The 17205-nt window shown below is 55.1% G+C and overlaps 9 protein-coding genes across 9 annotated transcripts in view; 4 read left to right on the plus strand and 5 right to left on the minus strand.

Annotated features, from left to right (window-relative positions):
* The window catches only part of L226DRAFT_536991 (BAR-domain-containing protein), a 12951-nt gene extending 11288 nt beyond the window's left edge, over positions 1-1663 (plus strand). The window contains exon 6 of the mRNA XM_067681230.1: positions 15-1663. Coding sequence (XP_067533395.1) covers positions 15-1370 — 1356 coding nt within the window. The 3' untranslated portion in view covers positions 1371-1663. The remainder of the gene's footprint in view (positions 1-14) is intronic.
* L226DRAFT_147936 (uncharacterized protein) lies at positions 1381-1789 on the plus strand. The gene has a single exon (XM_067672416.1). The coding sequence runs from the start codon at positions 1473-1475 to the stop codon at positions 1686-1688; it is 216 nt and encodes a 71-aa protein (XP_067533396.1). The 5' UTR covers positions 1381-1472; the 3' UTR covers positions 1689-1789.
* A 40-nt stretch (positions 1790-1829) lies between these two features.
* On the minus strand, positions 1830-3455 carry L226DRAFT_614682 (uncharacterized protein). The gene is made up of 8 exons (XM_067686675.1): positions 3415-3455; positions 3141-3355; positions 2896-3090; positions 2685-2840; positions 2561-2627; positions 2410-2496; positions 2130-2341; positions 1830-2053 (listed from the first exon to the last, which is right to left on the minus strand). Exons 2-8 carry the CDS (start codon positions 3183-3185, stop codon positions 1892-1894), a joined length of 924 nt encoding a protein of 307 aa, XP_067533397.1. The 5' UTR covers positions 3186-3355; positions 3415-3455; the 3' UTR covers positions 1830-1891.
* A 763-nt stretch (positions 3456-4218) lies between these two features.
* L226DRAFT_572925 (uncharacterized protein) lies at positions 4219-4611 on the minus strand (the record flags this gene model as incomplete). The annotated part of the gene is made up of 2 exons (XM_067684753.1): positions 4219-4296; positions 4357-4611. 2 exons carry the CDS (start codon positions 4609-4611, stop codon positions 4219-4221), a joined length of 333 nt encoding a protein of 110 aa, XP_067533398.1.
* Positions 4612-5255: 644 nt separating this feature from the next.
* On the minus strand, positions 5256-6262 carry L226DRAFT_466593 (uncharacterized protein; the record flags this gene model as incomplete). Its single annotated transcript, XM_067675988.1, has 2 exons — positions 5256-5952; positions 6006-6262. 2 exons carry the CDS (start codon positions 6260-6262, stop codon positions 5256-5258), a joined length of 954 nt encoding a protein of 317 aa, XP_067533399.1.
* A 1651-nt stretch (positions 6263-7913) lies between these two features.
* Positions 7914-9390, plus strand: L226DRAFT_614685 (uncharacterized protein; the record flags this gene model as incomplete). Its single annotated transcript, XM_067686676.1, has 3 exons — positions 7914-8052; positions 8102-9004; positions 9082-9390. Exons 1-3 carry the CDS (start codon positions 7927-7929, stop codon positions 9388-9390), a joined length of 1338 nt encoding a protein of 445 aa, XP_067533400.1. The 5' UTR covers positions 7914-7926.
* Positions 9391-9624: 234 nt separating this feature from the next.
* L226DRAFT_524552 (uncharacterized protein) lies at positions 9625-11587 on the minus strand (the record flags this gene model as incomplete). The annotated part of the gene is made up of 6 exons (XM_067678896.1): positions 9625-9633; positions 9769-10625; positions 10649-10716; positions 10959-11070; positions 11113-11401; positions 11459-11587. 6 exons carry the CDS (start codon positions 11585-11587, stop codon positions 9625-9627), a joined length of 1464 nt encoding a protein of 487 aa, XP_067533401.1.
* Positions 11588-13259: 1672 nt separating this feature from the next.
* L226DRAFT_489943 (carotenoid ester lipase) lies at positions 13260-15750 on the plus strand. Its single transcript, XM_067677296.1, has 13 exons — positions 13260-13459; positions 13515-13711; positions 13769-13833; positions 13888-13928; positions 13994-14074; positions 14131-14204; positions 14254-14323; positions 14384-14651; positions 14708-14816; positions 14870-14921; positions 14976-15226; positions 15274-15308; positions 15375-15750. Exons 1-13 carry the CDS (start codon positions 13296-13298, stop codon positions 15615-15617), a joined length of 1650 nt encoding a protein of 549 aa, XP_067533402.1. The 5' UTR covers positions 13260-13295; the 3' UTR covers positions 15618-15750.
* Positions 15652-17201, minus strand: L226DRAFT_489948 (uncharacterized protein). The gene is made up of 4 exons (XM_067677297.1): positions 17103-17201; positions 16622-17036; positions 15853-16573; positions 15652-15789 (listed from the first exon to the last, which is right to left on the minus strand). Exons 2-3 carry the CDS (start codon positions 17029-17031, stop codon positions 15853-15855), a joined length of 1131 nt encoding a protein of 376 aa, XP_067533403.1. The 5' UTR covers positions 17032-17036; positions 17103-17201; the 3' UTR covers positions 15652-15789.
* Between the last annotated feature and the right edge of the window lie 4 nt (positions 17202-17205).

Consider the following 17205-nt stretch of genomic DNA (forward strand, 5'->3'; position numbering starts at 1 on the left):
CGGCGGAGCAGGAGGCCGAGGAGTCGTCTAGCGACGAGGCACCGCCGCAAATGTCACGCAAGAAGTCGCTCTCGCGCAGAAAGTCCGAGGCGGGGAGCAAGCCTCCTTCGCGTCCCGTCTCGCGTGCCTCTCGGAAGCGCTCCGACAGCACCGCGACGGCTGCGAGCGAGAAGGAGGAGAAGAAGGAGAAGGAGAAGGAGGCGAAGCCGGAGAAGAGCTCGCACCGGATCAGCATGGTTGGCAGCTGGAGCGCGATGAGCTCGATGATGGGCCGCGGGAAGAAGGACAAGGAGAAAGAGAAGGACAAGGACAAGTTCGCGGAGCTCGAGAGCGACCAGAGCGAGACGGACGAGTTTGGCGCGCCGAAGAACCTCAAGCGGCGCTCGTCGATTCCTGGTCTGACGCTCCCGTCTACGTCGCCGAAGCTGTCGTTTGGCATGCTCAGGTCGTCGTCGTCGAAGGGCGGGGACAAGGACAAAGACAAGGAGAAGGAGAACGGCAAGGAGAGCAAGAAGCGTGTCATTGCTCTGCACGACTTTGCTGCTGGCTCGACCGATGAGCTGAGCTTCAAGGTTGGCGACCAGATCGACGTCGTCAGCGAGGTCCTCGACGGCTGGTGGATGGGCGAGCTCTACGGCAAGCGCGGGCTGTTCCCTACGACGTACACCGAGGTCATCAACTCCTCCTCGTCCTCACTGCCATCCAAGCCGCCACTGCCGCAACGCCCGCCGTCGTCGCTCACGCGCAGTCTGGGACTTGGATCGGCGAATGGCGGAAGCAACGCGGCCTCCTCGCTATCCTCGCTCGAAGACGGCGGCCATCCGTTCGGTGACCACAACGCGACGATCGGAGGCCAGAAGCGCTACGAGGACAGCATCCATAGCAGCGTGCACATGAGCGACACGGACGACGACTCGAGCAGCCTCATGCACGTCCAACGCGTCAACGACTCGTTCTCGTCGAAGTACATGACCGGCCTCCCGGAACCCATCACGCCCTCCCCCGCACCCTCGACCGTCCCGCCCATCCCCGCCCGTCGCGGCGCGGACGCCGCCCCCGGTACATCCGGGTCCCCAGCCAAGAAGGCGCCTCCTCCCCCGCCCCCGCGGCGCTCGACGATCACGAACTCGCCTGCGATCACGCCTCCTGCGCTCCCGAGCCGCCCGGCGACGCTCCGCTCGCAGTCGTCCGCGTCGAGCTCGGCGTCGTACGTCACGGTCGCGAACACGGGCGTGGACCCCGACGGGATCACGTACTCGCCGTTCGACAGCCCGCGGGAGGAGAACATGCGCTTCGGGTGCGCGGAGTTCAAGCAGAACCCGTTTAAGCCGCAGGGGTTTTGCAATAACTGCTTCAGGTTGCATTATTGAGCCGCTCCGCCACGACTCGGTGACTCTTGAATACTGCTTACTGGTTACTTACGCTGTACGATATAGTGCTCCCCGGGATCACTCCGCACCCTGTCACCCATCATGCATCATGGCCCGCCCGGTTCTCGTCCACTGCTCATCTGCATCATCTCCCCTGCTCATCTATCTAACCATCTAGTCGTAGTGCTCGTACATCGCTCTCGGACATTGCTCAAGGTGTTTCGTTGCTTTACTGTCATCTCACTCTCACAAATCACAATAGTATCAGTTCCAATATTATTGTATGCGAAGCTTAAGCATGAGACGTGGCAAAGCTGAGGCGTCGATTGTCGCGACAAGACGGCGTTCCAAGTCACATCGAGCGGCTGCCGCGTGAAGTCACGTTCACGTGCGAAGACAGTCACACTCCAAGCCTACGCAAAGGAGTCCTAGCTCAGGCTCTTCGACAGCTTGAGACATGCTCCGCTCACTGAGTGCTATTGGTCATGCTACCGGTTCGTTCGCCATCTAGTCGATAACCTTCATAGGACTCCCTCCCGGCCCGAGAGTAACTCCGGCAGTTGATTTGGGACATGAGAGGGGGATACTTTCGGGAGTGGACGTGCCCTTGATTCATCCGAAGGGTTCCCCTGCGCAGAACTTGCCCGCGCAATCTGGATGGAGATCAGCGAGAAGATCACACCCTGGTACGACAATGCGAACATAACACGACGCCAAGTCAGTATCGGGTGTTCGACTCTAATGCAAAGAAGGACGCACGATCAGATGCGGCGAGATCGCGAGACAGGAGATGTAGTAAGATGACGAGCCGAGGAAAAGCATGACGGTGAGAGAGATGGACGCTGTCCAGTAGATCTCCGCAGACTGGAGGATCGCCTCGATAACGCGACGATAGCGCACAAGACTGAAGCACGCGCGCGAGAGGTAGAGGTGCGGTTCAGACCACACTGGGGGTGACCATATGGTAAGCGCTATGTATAGTACAACGTCAATTGCCGTCGCAGTCTTCACTAGAAGGTTGAAGGTACGTCGTACGTACCTGTATAGAACACGTTCTCGAGGGACGTGCCATTGAAGATAATGAGGCTGTTCAGCGCTTCAACCAGCATGAATGCGTAGTCGACGCCTACCAGCCCAAACCACAAGAAGTGAGTTATGTCGGTATCTGCTCGAGGGGAGGTGCTACGCACCTGCATTGGTAAGCATGAGGATGCTAGGGAGCACGACCACTTTCCAGACTACGAAGAGCCGATATATCTGTCCGCAGGTGCCAGTTCTAGCCCAATACTATGCGGAGGTGGGGGTGAGACTCACTATGAACGCGTCCCCTCCGAAAGCCTGCGTGACATAGATGTAGAACAGCTCTATATTCGTGGCCCAGTTCAAAGAAAAGAGCTGCGGTAAGCTCTCCTTGTCCGCGCCGTCAGCAACGAAGAGGTCCAGGGTATCGTTGACGCTCCGCGTCAGATGCTGGGGAGCAACACGTCAGCTCCATGGGTCGTGACCACATACGAGGACAACGCACCGTCATCGCCAGGCCGAACATCAAAGTATTGACCCCAAACAGTATCACGTTGCGTCGGGTCGTCCTGCTCGGCCTGTACCCGCGTAGCAGCTCTCCAGCAGCCATGCTATACGCCACTATGAATATGCCAAAGAACGTCGACTCGAGGACGAGGGCGAGGATCCGTGAGACCAGGATGTTCTGCTCGATCCTTGACTACGACGTGTGTCAGAGGCTTGTGACTAGGTGAGAGAATGAAGGCTTACTGTGATGTTGGCTGGAAAGGAGGAGCCCTCGTATAGATTAGACATCTCGTCAAGGGAGCGGGTGTTGAGGCGTTCGGATGGAGTACAGTCGAAGCGGACTCGTTCAGGGGGCTTATTACATGTCTTGGGGGCTACGCGGTTAACATCGGAAGCGATGCAGAGATTCTACTGGGCGCCGGTTCTCCTCGGGCGCGAGGGCGGATGGTAGTAACGCACTGGTTGTGGTTGTAAGCAGCGTCGCAAAGCTGGACAGACCGAGCAGTGTGGCGCGCACTCTGAGAGCCCGTGTGAGCCCAGGAAGTTGTTAATGCGGCGAGATGGTTCGCGCGTCCAGGAAGGACAAGTGTTCTCGAGCGGTAGTAATGGAATGCATGTCGAACATTGTTCAGACCGGATTGTTCTGACGGAATGTCTGATTGAGGCAGTGAACTGGACGGCCATTGAGAGAACTTAATGTCTGACTCACCTGCTGCTGCTAAGACGCGCAGATTTTTCTTCTTAAAAGATGAGACGGATTGGCGCACAGATGCATGTTTTCGTTCCATAGTACATGCATGCGAAGGTGCAACAACGAGAGGGACGTGTACCGCGCGAGGATGCGGTCGCAGAATTCAAAGGCGTCTTCGTCTAGGTTGATCGCGGCGCTTCGCGCGGTCTCGAGTCAGTCTCGGTTGCGATTCTCATCTGCTGTGGTCAAGCTGTGGTCCCGTAGCGATAGCAATCTGCGAGAAAATGATGTCAACTGCGGCTGAACATGGCCTCGTCACCCTGAGCGTCGTGGCCAAACTAACGACTTACAACCACTGCCGCGATGATATGAGTGTCTGCACAGAGCGATTCAATCAGCTGCGTATGCACGATGATATCTATGGGCTAAAGAAGACAGACGAGGAATGCGACTACATGCCTGGACAGCGTATCCCACTTCGGCAGGCTCCGTTCATAGGCCAGCCTCGGAGTCGCTCAACACACTCGGCGATGCCTCGTAGTACCTCCCGGCATGCTGGGCTTCCGTAGTCGGCGTACGTGTTTCTATAGGTCGGTCGAGACCTCTCCAGCTGGCGAGTTCTACACAAGTCTAGCCGGTCTTCACCGGAAGGCTGACTAATGTTGACTTTCGCGCAAGCTGAATGACAATCAAACCGAACACCACATCCTAAAATAAGTTCCTAGCAGTTCAGTAAGACCCGAGAAGTGCATGGTGAGACCAACATACGATCAATTGCGGACAGACCGATCGACACAGGTAATAGCCGATGTTTGGACTGCGGAACGACGTGACGACAAACACGACGGATGCAGTTGAGTAGATGGCTGCGGACTGGACGGTCGCCTCCACGAGGCAGCGGTAACGGATGAAGTTGAACCACGCGCGCGCATGCCACCGCCAGTCTTTGTGCAGCAGCTTGTCGGGCCGCAGGAGTCGCCACATGATGAGCACTGGGATGTCCGGGATTGGCCTCGGGATCATAGGGGATGAGGTATGCGCGTACTGAGACCGACAGCGTCTCGGAGGATAGCATAAGGGGCGCTTCCAGCATGATCCAGAAAGGACAGCATTGAAAGCTCTAGTCATAAGTTCAAAGCGCGGGAGGATGTAGACCGTGTGCAGCCACGTCTCCTGTGGCAATGAACGCGGCACATTTCATGGGATGAGTGCATACCACTCACCTGTCTCCGTCACCAGAGAGACCTCTGCATGCACACTTACGCCAATCTCATTCTGGGAACCAAAGTCAACGAACAGCGTGTATATCCTCAACGGTACGATCGACCAGTCACAGTGCGACTATGTCAATTTCATGACGCTCGGGAACTTGGAACTCAAGCGTTCAAATTTGTCCTCTATCTCCGGCTCTCCTGCACGGAGGGAGGTCAGCGACAGGTATGATACGTTAGTACAGGAAGGAATGGGCTACCATCCTCAATGACATACCTGACGTCCAACAAGGCGCAATTTTGCGTAGCATCATCGTGGCAACCGCTGCTCGTATGTAAGTACGCACATATGCAATTGATCCAAGTCGAGGATGCGAGCGAAGCCTATGGATGGTATGGCAGAAATGGAACTAGAGACTACTCACCAAGACGATATTGTTTGGAGTTGTCAGATCTTCAGGTCTTGACCTTGTCCCCGTCCTCACCAGGCCATCCCTCAGCTGTGATACCAAGAAGTGCAGGGAGCGCAAACCACGCGTGCCGCCTCTCGCGGTTATCACGAGTCGTGACCATAGACCAGCACGAGGAACACAGTGATTTCTTCAACTGAACCCCGTATAGAGAGGTGTTCGAGATGAATGGGTTGGGATGGGACAGCTGGCCTGCGTGCTTGTCGAGCTTCCGGAGCACGTTGCGCAGCTTCGGGCGACAGTCGGAGGCGGTCTTGCATCCATCGGATTCCGATGGATTGAAGATGCGGATTACGTTCCTAATGCACACCTCGGTGAGCTTCGCCTTGGCACCGATGCAGAGGCCAATGTCGTCGAGCGTGAGCTGTTCGCGCGAACCGTCTGACCGCTTACAACCCTTCACAATTTCAGGCCCAAGGGTACAGCAAACGAGCAAAGCAGTCGGGAGTAGACTGTGCTCATCTACAAGCCGGGCAAGGTTGACGACGCCAATAGCGTGCTCCGCCGTGAAGGCCGGAGGACCATAGGGTGCCTTGCGTTTCACAAAGCTGTTGAAGTCGTCTGTGTAGAACCTCTTCAGGTAGCGAATGGAGTGATCAACGAGCTTCGCGATCTGGTACTTGTGCCCGAGTCGGATGGTGGCAGAGATCACGTCAAAGGACGGATCGCCAGGCTCAAAGGGGCTGTATCCAATGATCATGAGAGCCACTCATTTCTGAGGGAAGAAAGTACGAACCTAGAGTCCGTCTTAGGCATGTACACTCGAAGCATGTGTCTGAGATCCTCCGGCGTGTCCGTAACATGCACCACCGGACATGATATGGAAGCAGCCTCTGGCGGCTGAGGTAACGAGAACATGTCTGCGAAGACGGGGGAATGGTCCGCGAGAACACCTTTGAAGACACGGAATTCGACAGCCTGCGCAACCAGAATTACAGTACCGTCCTCAAACCAAAACTCCTCATCCTTCTTCCGTTGCCCGTCTCTTTCCATCCCCTCAGCTTTGCATGCACTGTCTTCGCACGGAGCTTGGCCGTTGACATATTTGAGTTCCTGAGGCGCGTTCGTAGCTGCACCTTTTGTTGTGACCCGGGACGACATGTGGATGAACGAGCTGGACTACGGAGTATAAGATGGTGGTACTTGGAAGGGTGCACGCGAGACGGGTGGCAGCCGTGAGTGCGCGACAATGGAGCCACGTGGTCTATGCCAGGGTTCGACCCTTACCAGAGGAAATTTACTTTGGGGGTAGGCAACGCCCTGCCAGAAATTGTTAGCGCGCGGCCAAGCGCCTTACCAGCGTCTAAGGAATAGATAATCTATGCCGAGATGCCGACTAATCTCTTCACCAGTGTGTCACATAGACGCTCAATTGAGTGGCTGAAATGGTGCAGCTTCCATGGTCCCGTTTTCTGCAGTCCGCTATTGCCCTCCGATAAGGTTCGAGTTTGGGTGATTCATAAAGAATAATGATTATAAAGAATTTCTTTCGTGTCGATTTCCGTGGGGAAGACTGTAAGTGGTAGGAACTCCGGTTACAAGGGTGCAGCAAGTCACTGTACTCGCATTTGCCATTGTTTTACCTAGCTTACCAAAAAATTGTACGAGAGAATCTATGTAAAATTGCTCATAGAATCAAACCCAGCAATTTTTGCGTGATATAATCGCCAACAGCGGACTGCAGAAAGTTGGCACTTTGTGGGCCAACGCATTTAGGCGCTCGTAGGGGTTCAGTAAAGTAGCAGTGGTTGTCGCCACAGAACCCCAAACATCACTCCCAAATTTGCAGAGAGGTAATAGTAACATACTATGCAGATATATGTAAATTTTCTCTGCCTGAATGTAGGCAGAATACAATGGCCAAAATGGGCTCGTCATTGCATCTGGTCACGTGACCGTTGCGTTCACCATGTTTCCCAGCCATGAAACCCACATAGCGAACTTGACACCTCTATAAACACTTATAACACAGTCAACATAGTTAATAGAACGCTTTGATGAGGCTTTCCAGCATGATACAAAAGGGAATTAGGTGCTACACAGAGATGACCATAGAGCACCCCTCTGAACACGGCATGAAGTCTTATCTGTAAGGCGATAAGATGAGATTTCTGTGATCTGGCTGATTATCCGTTGTTTTGACGCCGGATCTTCGTTATCTCTTTGATAGACGCTGGCCGTCGAAATAGTAGGGGTTGCCGCTCCCCATTTACTTGATGCTTGTTTGTCCACATCCAAGAATTTGAAGCCTGAGCTGAGCTTGCCAGTCTTGTCTTTCGACCTGTTAACAACCCACCAACTGATACGCTGCTCCTGCAGTAGCGTTCATGAACTCTCCTTACCTCAGTTCTGTGGGCAGCCTACTCGGTCCTCAATCAATATTACACCGAAGACCCCAGGACGCAATACCCGGCCTCGGAGGAAAACTGGCGTCGTCGGCTGCATTTCCGTTTGCCTCAGAAGTTCATCGTATCCTATCAGACCGGGGACTTACGTATAGCTGGTGCTATTCGAAGGACCATAACAGTCGAGTCATGCAGCTTCTCGCACCGCCCTGGCACCGCAGCACCGCTCTCGAGCACTATAACGATTTGGTATAACTTCAATCCTCCCTCCACTGCTGTCCTGTTCGGTCTGCAAAGTCAGTAATCGCAACAATGACTACAGTACATCAAGCTGATGAAGTCGCTGCCACTCCGCTTACATTCGTCGATCTTGAGGACAATCATACATCCGACGACTGGAGTCCGATCATGTGCGATGCAGGCAGAGAAAGCGCTGAAGTGAGTCGTATCTTTCCGTCCACAACATGTATGCTAATTCAGCTCACAGGAGGACTATTCTGCACCTGGATACGATAGCGCTGGAAACACGTCCCCGGGACCTCCAACGACATACTGTCCACCTATTCCCATCGAGCTCTGGAGGAGCATCTTCCACTATGTGCGCCTACACAGCCAGCACCACGCCGCACAGATGCCTCTCTTCTGCAAGACTCTCCAGGTGGAGGCTGAAGCCGCCCTGTATTCCACGCCACACCTCCCCTCGATGCGCGCTGCGCTGACGTTCGCACACACCATCTCCGCCGCATCCCGCCTCGGACGCTGGGTACGCATGATCTCCTTCGCCCCATGGCCTGACAGCAAGGCTCCCCTATACACGAACCGTTTCTACGGGGATCCCAACACTATCGATCGCCCTCCTGATCCGCGGAAGTGCAGAATCATCGGCACGGGCCTCGAGAACCTCCGCAGACTCACCTCCATCGTCGTCTGCGACCGGACTGCGCTGCGCACAATCGCCGCGGTCTTTGACAAGACGGGGATCGGTCTGCTGCGCGTCACCGGGGATCCTCTCGTCCTCGACGAGCCGACCGTCGCGTTCCTCAAAACGCAGCGGAGGCTCGAAGAGCTGCGGCTGTACCACCACTACGGAGAGGACTTCGAGGTGCTCGGCGTGCGCCGCGTTCGAGTCCTATCCTGTCCATATCGCCTGCTCTCTGGCCTAGACTTACGGCAGATCTCCCACCTGACGCACCTGAATGTCACGTCCGTCATGTCTGAAGGCGAGATCGCTGGGATCATACAGGTGCTCGGGCCGCAGCTCGTCAGCTTGCGGCTGGAGCAGAACGTCTGGAAGCAGAAGGGCCGGCTGTACCCGACGAACGGGCATGCCTGGGACAAATGCCCGCTTCTCAAGTTCCTGCATGTGCGACACTGCCAGTCCCACGCGAACGTGAGTCCTTCTCTGATCACGACAGGCATGGACATGGACATACCTGATCTTCTTGAATCGTCTGACACAATGAACAGTCCATGTACTATCTCAGCGACGACGCCTTCGACGCGTCGAACCTCCCGCCCGCCCTGGAGACCCTCGTGTGGTCTGCGGCGTGGACCCGTGCGCGCACGCACCACCTCTATCCGGACGAGAAGAAGCGAGAAGAGATCCGACACTTTGCGGAGGCGGTTCTACGCGCATCCGGTAGCCTCAGGAGCGTGATATATGAGTGGTCAGGGGAGGCATTCTACAAGTGTTTCCTCTTGGAGTCAGGAGAGTGGAGAGAGATACCTACCATTTCGGAAGAGGCGGACGACGAGGTTTGGACCGAAGTACGATAGTCTAATGTACCACGAGGCGGAACATCTGGTACTTACGACGATTTGATACTCCGTTATAATGCTCCGTGTGACGATCGCATTCCTCCTGGGGTGGCTCACTGCCCACGATCAAAAGGCAATACTTGAGAAATCATACAGGAGTGCTGAAGGCGCCAGCCACAAAAAGGTTGGGTTACAAGTAATATAGGTCCATAGTCAGGTTTATTCTGAACAAACTCGCGAAGGGAAGGAACCTCAACATAGCTGAGGATCTACGGATACATATTACAATTCACAAGGAATCCCCCAGAGTGCCGTAATCTCAAGCTATTGGGTCTGGGTACACTGGACCTCCGAGTCAGCTATATCCAACGCTCCCAAACGAAACACAAGACTCACCACGAGAACTACCTCATCATCCGTAGCAAATGTCGTATTCCACCGAAGCCCCACACCGATTGAAATCGGCTCGTACATCATTCGACACGGGAATCTCCCTTCGATCCGCTCCGTCGTCTTCCCCCTCGGCTTATCATAGCCCCTGAACGGCTCCTCCGTAATAAATGTGACCAACTCCGACGCATCGACCTCCTTCCCCCCTACCAGCAACTTGCATGGGGCCTGGGGGATACGCTGGCGGACCCACCGGTACGAGTCGATCACAAGCACGTTCTTCGCGTTCAGACTGCCGTCATTGGTGAGTACGCAGCGCGAGCCATGCAGTGAAATGTGCAAGGGGCCGATGTCGTGCATGCAGACGACCCGCACACCCCCGGGGCCCCAGTCTTGCCAGGGCAGGGCGGGCGTCCTCAATATGCGTGCGCTGGCGCGTCCGAGGTGCGTGCGGATCGTCGACAGAGGCACGAAGATGGTCAGGTGGGAGGGACGCCAAAACTTCGACCCTGATTCAGCAAATGTCTTGACAACCATCATGAGCACGAGAAGCGCAGCTCCCGGGTCCTGGCGGAACAGCGGGAGGTCTGTGAGGTGGGGACGTGGGATGTGGAGGAGGGCCATTGTGTCGTTGCTGAGCTGCACGTCGATCTCGAAGCGCGGGAGCTGCAGGTGAAGGAGGTGTGCGCCCGGCCGAGCGTACGCCGGCGGGCCGTCCGAGGCGCGGTCAGGATCGAAGGAGAACCCGTGAATGCTGTTGTTGAGAATGAGAACAATGTAGTTCCGGTCGATGAGGTGGTAGTATATGACTTTGTTTGCCTTATATCGCTGTCCCGAGTGCATGAGAACGTGTGTGCGCCAACCTGAAGGATGATGAGGGACTCACCCAAATAACCGCGCCAGTCTTCCAATTTGTCACTTGCACTTTCATACGGGTCGTTGACGAGAGCTTCCCTGAGTCACGTTTACAGTGGCCCCATACAATCATATCGGACAATACGTCTACGTGATCCTCTTTATTGAAGCCAGGGACATAGTCATAATTGCGTCGTCCGTAACTGCACGGAGCCCTGAGGACGGAAGAAGCGGCCTGGGGATGCGGATATTGATCCCCGGAGTTGGAGAAGAAATGGTGCTCATTTCTGCGTAGCGCATGATGGATAAGCCACAGACTCGAGGACTATATCAATACTCACATATTTTCTTCCTGTCCTTCCACTCGGAGCGAAATTATGAGCAGATCCTGAGACAGATCGACAGTGTAACGAGCGCGAGAGAGCGTCTGTGTCTCCAGCACAGAGGTCCAAGCTGTGCATACGAAGGTGAGCTCAGGAAGGAGAGTAAGCTTACTTCCCGGACGGTGCAGCTTGAGGGCCGGGCGTGCATGATCCTGTATGGTGTACACAGAGACGCCGTTCGTATGTTCCAAGAAAATCTCTCCCTGTGTTGGTGCTTGGATGCGGTGCGGTATGCTGTCGACGTTCATCCATGCAATCAGATATTTCAGAATAGCGACGTAACGGTCCAGAAGGGAGACGTCTTGCGGTGGAACATCGTCGACCATCCCGGCGCCACCAAGCGTGGATGTGTATTGCACGGCCATCTCGTCGTTACAGATGGCCAAAAGGGTGCGGCAGACCTATGTAACTCTGGTCAGCGAGCTCCGAGTAGACGACACATGGATGATGGCACTCACGCTTCGGCAAGCGACCAGATCGCCGGTATCAAGGTAGCATAGGATCTTGACTTGAACCTCCACCGGTAGATCAAGCAAGGTCCGAGGTCGGGCAGTGAACCGGGATTGTCGAGAAGTTGAACTACCCATGACTTCGAGTGGCACTAGAGCTAAGTTGTGGGAAGGAACTCGATGCGTTCGATGAGCTTTATGAGTCTGGCGAGCTGCCGCGTCATCAGCGTCTGATTCCGCATGGGTGGCGTGTGCCGCAGCCCCGGCGCAGCCTGTGCGCAGCGAGTAATACTAGTACCCAACTAAGGCAAGAAGTAAAACGATACCTCGGATGGCTATATCTGAACAGCCTCAACAGGTGCATCCGTAGCTTGTACGGATGCATCCGTCAAACAGGCATGTATCCTCTTATACTCGTATGTTGGAGATCGGCACTGCGTCTGGCGTGCGAGGCTGGCTTGCTGAGACTCGTAGCTAGTAGCCGCTACAGAGCAATACCGACCTAGAGGGATTATTAGAGTCGCGATGCGCGGTTCGGCGTTTCATCTGCCACTGGTCTGAGTCGCGCCACAATCATGGCGATGCATTTCTGCTCCGAGATGGCCGTCTGAGGAGGGTATGGCACCAGCATATTGAGAAAACGGAGAGCGGCCAACACGATTCGGGCGTTTCTGCGTTTTTAGGCTGTGTTTGGCATTCTTCGCATACGATAGGATGGCCGGGGCGGAGTAAGAAGGATGAAGGATGGCGCTTAGATTGCCATTCCTGGAAAAGCCACGCGAGCCACGTGCGCTTTCACCCTGTCGACGGCGCGGCGAACTGCCTAGTGCTTACTATCTCTGTGAGTAACTCTCGTTTCATGTCTTCAATGTCTCAATGATTGACGTGCTTTGATTTGAACTAGTGGGCTCACCCGACGCTGCCAGGATACGTGAGTGGCGTTGTATTCTTCGGTATCAATCCGCGACTGACACGGCCAGCCGCACATAGCCTCACGACGTATTCGTTGCCTTCGGGCCAGACGACATGACAGTGACATGACCCACTACATCGCTCGGTTTTTCAACGACCTGAATCCTAACTGAGACACCGTTCTTAAGTGGCCGACCTACGACACTAAGCCGGTCGGCCACGCTTCAATTCAGTGACGGTGCGGAGCCACTCAAGATCACCGCTGATGACGAGCGAATGGCCATGATGAGAAACCTCAGCTCACTCAACCTGCGCTTTCTGCTCTGCTCAGGCGGCATACATTGCAGCAATGTGTTCCTTAGCCGTGTGCATGAGGTCACGAGGGCACGCTAGGAACTCAATTTGATGTTCTCAACTGGCTTCGGCGGCCTCGATGCCGTTTCCCCTGCTTTCCTCGCAACGATCAAGGCCTCGATCGTACACGCTGTGAATACCGGCCGATCTCGAGGATCCCGTCGGACTCCCCCTCACCCGTGCAATAATACAGTGGCACCAAAGATGCAGCTGAAGTTCTTCGAGCAGTCACCCTATGGCCGGTTCGCACACGGCACACGCTTCTCCTACAGGTCAGCCGGTTGAACACGAGGGCGACGCGTTGATTCCTCGCGAGTCCTTTTCTCCGCAGGCGATGACGAGCTGCTTGGACGCGAATATAGGCGAGGTGCGTGATCATCACCTGACGGTTCAGATCGTAAAGTATCGCCACTCCAAGTACCCCGGAGTACCCCTCATTCCTGACCGCATGACGTATTTCTTGTACATGTCGGGAGGCCGGGAGCTGGAATGTTGCCGACGTACCGGTCGTTGTGTTGCCTATATAGCCAACAAGTTTGCGTATGCCACTGCTCTCGGTCGCGGACAGAAGCCTCCCAAGATGACTATTTTTGTCTGCACTCTAATCCTTCTCATTCAGGCTTGGGTAGGCCTTGCGCGCCATAGTCTCTATGCCCCTCAGGTACAGCTGGATCAAGCGACCGTAGTTGGCACCGTGGAAGGCAGCACCGAGAAGTTCTTGGGTATCCCATACGCCCGACCACCGTGAGTAGTCCACTACATCGTGCTTTTGCTCATGAGCTGATAATCGTTGATCCAGGGTGGGAGACCTTCGCCTGCGTCTTCCTCAGCTGCTCAGCTCCTACAGCGGGACGGTCAATGCGACCACTTTTGGAGACCAATGTTACCAACAATCCACTTCGAGTACCACCTACGTGCCGCCCCAGATAGTGGCTGGACTTGCGTCCATGAACGCGCTCTTCGCCGCGAACTTGAATGTGCCATACAGCGAGGACTGTGAGTAGTAATCCACTCGCCGTCCGTGAGGGCCTGCAGACTGACACCAGTTTGTAGGTCTCAACCTGAACATCGTCCGTCCTGCCAATATATCTGCGGATGCGGAGCTTCCGGTTCTATTTGTATGTCTCGTTTATTGTATGGTATCGCGCATGACTTTTACTTCAGTGCGATAGTGGATTTACGGGGGCGGGTTCGCGGGAGGTTCTAATGCGATGTGAGTCTTCGCTCACCTTGGCTTTCGAGGTACATGTTTCTAACCTGGGGTCCTCACGAGCGTAGGTTGGCATACAACGGCACAGCGATAGTTCAGCGGTCTATCGACATTGGCGAACCTGTGATCTTCGTTGCTCTGAACTACCGGTGCGGTGTTTCGTAAGCACCAAACGTCTAACTAGTTGCTCATGTTCCTGCTGCAGTCTCCATGTCTTCGGCTTTCTTGGAGGCAAAGAGGTGAAGGACGCTGGTCTTGGGAATCTCGGTTTGCACGACCGTGAGCCTCTAGCCCTCATGAACGCGGTCTCAGACTGACCGCCTTACAGAACGCACCGCTCTTCGGTGGGTGCAAAACTTCATCCCATCATTCGGAGGCGACCCGAGCAAAGTCACGGTGTAGGTCTTCGTCGTTTTTTTTTCAGTTTATAAGCTAACTCCGATCCCGAAACTCGTCAGATGGGGAGAGAGCGCAGGCTCTTCGTCCGTGTTCTTCCAGATGTTCGCCAACAACGGGGACACCGAAGGACTGTTCCGGGCGGGCATCATGAACTCAGGCACCTCTACTCCCACCAAGGACATCACGGAGGTTCAGGGCGAGTATGACTTCGTCGTTCAGCAGGTTGGGTGCTCGCGTGCCTCGGACACCCTTGCGTGCCTGAGAACGGTACCTGCGGTCAGCTTGGTCGCAGCCGCGAACAATTCTGGCTCCATCAACGGTTACCCGGTGAGTGCATAGCGAGGACTTCTATAATGCCGCCGAGGTCTGACACGTACCGAAAGGCATTGGCTGGATCGCCGTTCTTGCCTCGCGGAGACGGTGTCTTCGTCTCGCAGCCTCCTCAACAGCTCGCAGTCAACGGCAAGGCAGCGAAAATTCCCTTCATTATAGGTGAGTTCGCCCAGTGCGATTCGACGGCGTCCTGACGCAGGTGGTCTCTCAAGGTGACGTTCAAGACGAGGGAACTTTGTTCTCGCTCTACAACATGAACGTAACGTGCGTAATCGAGGGTAGTATCTGGGCATTCTCTTGGCTTATGACAACTCTCAGAACGGAGCAACAACTCTCGACTTACCTGAGGACGTACTGGTTCCCTGGGGCGTCTTCCCAGGACGTCCAGACCATCCTCAAGCTCTACCCTGCCAACCCGGCAGCCGGCTCTCCGTTCGGCACAGGCAGCGCAAACGCATTCAGCCCGCAGTACAAGCGCATCGCGGCCATCCAAGGAGACTTGTTCTTCCAAGCCTCGCGCCGTAACTTCCTGGCTCGATTCTCGTCCACGCAGACAGCATACAACTTCCGTGCGTAATTTCCCTCTCTCTGATGCTGTATGCTGAACGCCCCCAAGTGAGCGCACGGAAGTTCATCGAAGGCCTAGGATATGTAAGTGCATGGCACCGAGTCTCGCTCCCCCTCCCCGTTTGGGTGCTAACTTGACGCCTGACATAGACTCACGGAACCGACCTCTTTAACGCCTTCGGCCCTGGGGACATGACGGACTACTTCATCCGCTTCACCCGCAACCTCGACCCGAACGGCGGCTCGGCGGTACACTGGCCTCCGTTCAACACCTCCGCCCGGTCGACGCTCCAGTTCAATGACGGCACCACCCTTCTCAACGTCACGACAGACACACAGCGTCTTGATGGGACGACCGCGCTCTTCGACCTGAGCTTGAAGTTCCCTTACTGATTTCGCATGATTTCGTGAGGATACCCTGAATTGAGCACCATGTATTATCCACAGTCTCAGGCACATGGATGATATTGTGCGCACAAAAGAGACAGCTTAGGCATTTTGGATAGTGAAGGTGAAGCCTCAAATTATGAAAAGCAAACGGACGTAAAGACTAGTTGTTTTTGCCCTGGACGCCATGTCACGAAACCATGAGTCAGAAACGTAAGAGGATACCGTCACTAAAACATACCTATCGGATTCGCTGGGCAGGCCCAGTCTCTTCGGGAGGGGCGGGTGCGCCCCCGGGCCATCCAGGCACTTGAATGCCAAGAAGCAAAGGGAGGCGGTTCCACAATTTCTGACTCTCAGCGTCGGCTCGCGCATTCACCATCACCTCGCAGACGTGGCATAGCTCCAGCTTTCGGCCCTTGATATACTCCTGGTATGTATTGAACGGGTCATCCTTGTCGCCCAGCCAGTCATCGATTGTCGAGTGCAAGCTGTACACCGCTTTACGCAGTGCACTCCTGCAGTCGGATACTGTTTTGCATGTCTTCGCAGGGGAGGGGCATAGAGTGCTGAAGAGGGCTGCGACGCGAGCTTTGCGAATCTCCATCCTAGCCTTGATAACGAGGGCTTGGTCGTCAATCGTAAGGTGCTCTTGCGTCCCGTTCGCCCGTTCGTACCCGCGGACGATGTGGTCGCCGAGCGTCGTGCACACCAGAAGAGCCACAGGGAGGAGGAGGTGCTCTCCGATGAGACTAGCCAAGTTTACAACGCCAATTGCCTCTTCCATATCCCAGCCAGCGGGAACCCATTGATCAAACTGACCGAAGTCATCGAAGTTGCTGGGGAAGTGCCGTCTGAGGAACTCTAGGGATTGATCGTATAGCGACACGATCTCGTACTTGTGACCCAGACGAATCGACGCAGAGACTGCATCGAAGGAAGGCACTTCTGGATGGTACATGCTGCTGACTCAGTCAGTAGGAGCTGGTGACAACACTGAATAGGCATACCTAGCCGCGTCCCGGGGCATATATGCGCGCAGCAATTCACGGATGTCTTCAGGAGAGTCCGATAGGTGAACGACTGGGCAGGACATCGCGGATTGGTCGTGACCATTGAATGTGAGTAGACGAGTAGTTTCCGGCCGAGAGAAGAGGCCCTTGAGGACCGGAGAGTGATGTGCGAGGATGCCCCCATAGACACGGAACTCGACATTTCCCGCGACGAGAATCACTGTCCCGTCGTCAAGCCAGAAGTCTGCATCCCGTATTAAAGGCAGTGACTCTACTTCTACATCCTGTGGTTCGTCTCCGGCCAATTTGCCCTTTATTTCTCCGTCGTCGACATTCTGAGGTTGGTCGTCTTCCAGATGCTCACTGGCAGTGCGTGCCCGCTTCCTCGAAACGCGCGACGCTGACATCGTAGCTATGCGAGAACCTAATTAGCCTTAGTAGAAACTTAGGACCAAAATATTAAGAGGGAACGACCTACCTCGAGTCCGCGTCGACTGGTCGGGTGCACAAGGAGAGATGGTGATGGTCAAGAACAAGACGCGTAGTAGTAGGCGCTTTACCGCTCGCCAGCCTCGAGTTCG

The sequence above is a fragment of the Lentinus tigrinus genome, assembly GCF_003813185.1.
Source record: "Lentinus tigrinus ALCF2SS1-7 unplaced genomic scaffold L226scaffold_21, whole genome shotgun sequence".
NCBI lineage: Eukaryota > Fungi > Basidiomycota > Agaricomycetes > Polyporales > Polyporaceae > Lentinus > Lentinus tigrinus.

Excerpts from the sequence above, each read along its gene's own strand:
- L226DRAFT_147936 (XM_067672416.1), top strand. The coding sequence starts at position 1,473 with ATGCATCATGGCCCGCCCGGTTCTCGTCCACTGCTCATCTGCATCATC.
- L226DRAFT_614682 (XM_067686675.1), bottom strand. The coding sequence starts at position 3,185 with ATGTCTAATCTATACGAGGGCTCCTCCTTTCCAGCCAACATCACA. Across the intron at positions 2,841-2,895 it reads TGTTCGGCCTGGCGATGACG|CATCTGACGCGGAGCGTCAA; the intron begins GTGCGTTGTCCT and ends GTTGCTCCCCAG. Across the intron at positions 2,054-2,129 it reads CGATCTCGCCGCATCTGATC|GGTGTGATCTTCTCGCTGAT; the intron begins GTGCGTCCTTCT and ends TTGTCGTACCAG.
- L226DRAFT_489943 (XM_067677296.1), top strand. The coding sequence starts at position 13,296 with ATGACTATTTTTGTCTGCACTCTAATCCTTCTCATTCAGGCTTGGGTA. Across the intron at positions 13,929-13,993 it reads GCGGGAGGTTCTAATGCGAT|GTTGGCATACAACGGCACAG; the intron begins GTGAGTCTTCGC and ends TCACGAGCGTAG. Across the intron at positions 14,652-14,707 it reads GCTCCATCAACGGTTACCCG|GCATTGGCTGGATCGCCGTT; the intron begins GTGAGTGCATAG and ends ACGTACCGAAAG.
- L226DRAFT_489948 (XM_067677297.1), bottom strand. The coding sequence starts at position 17,031 with ATGTCAGCGTCGCGCGTTTCGAGGAAGCGGGCACGCACTGCCAGTGAG. Across the intron at positions 16,574-16,621 it reads ATGCCCCGGGACGCGGCTAG|CATGTACCATCCAGAAGTGC; the intron begins GTATGCCTATTC and ends CTGAGTCAGCAG.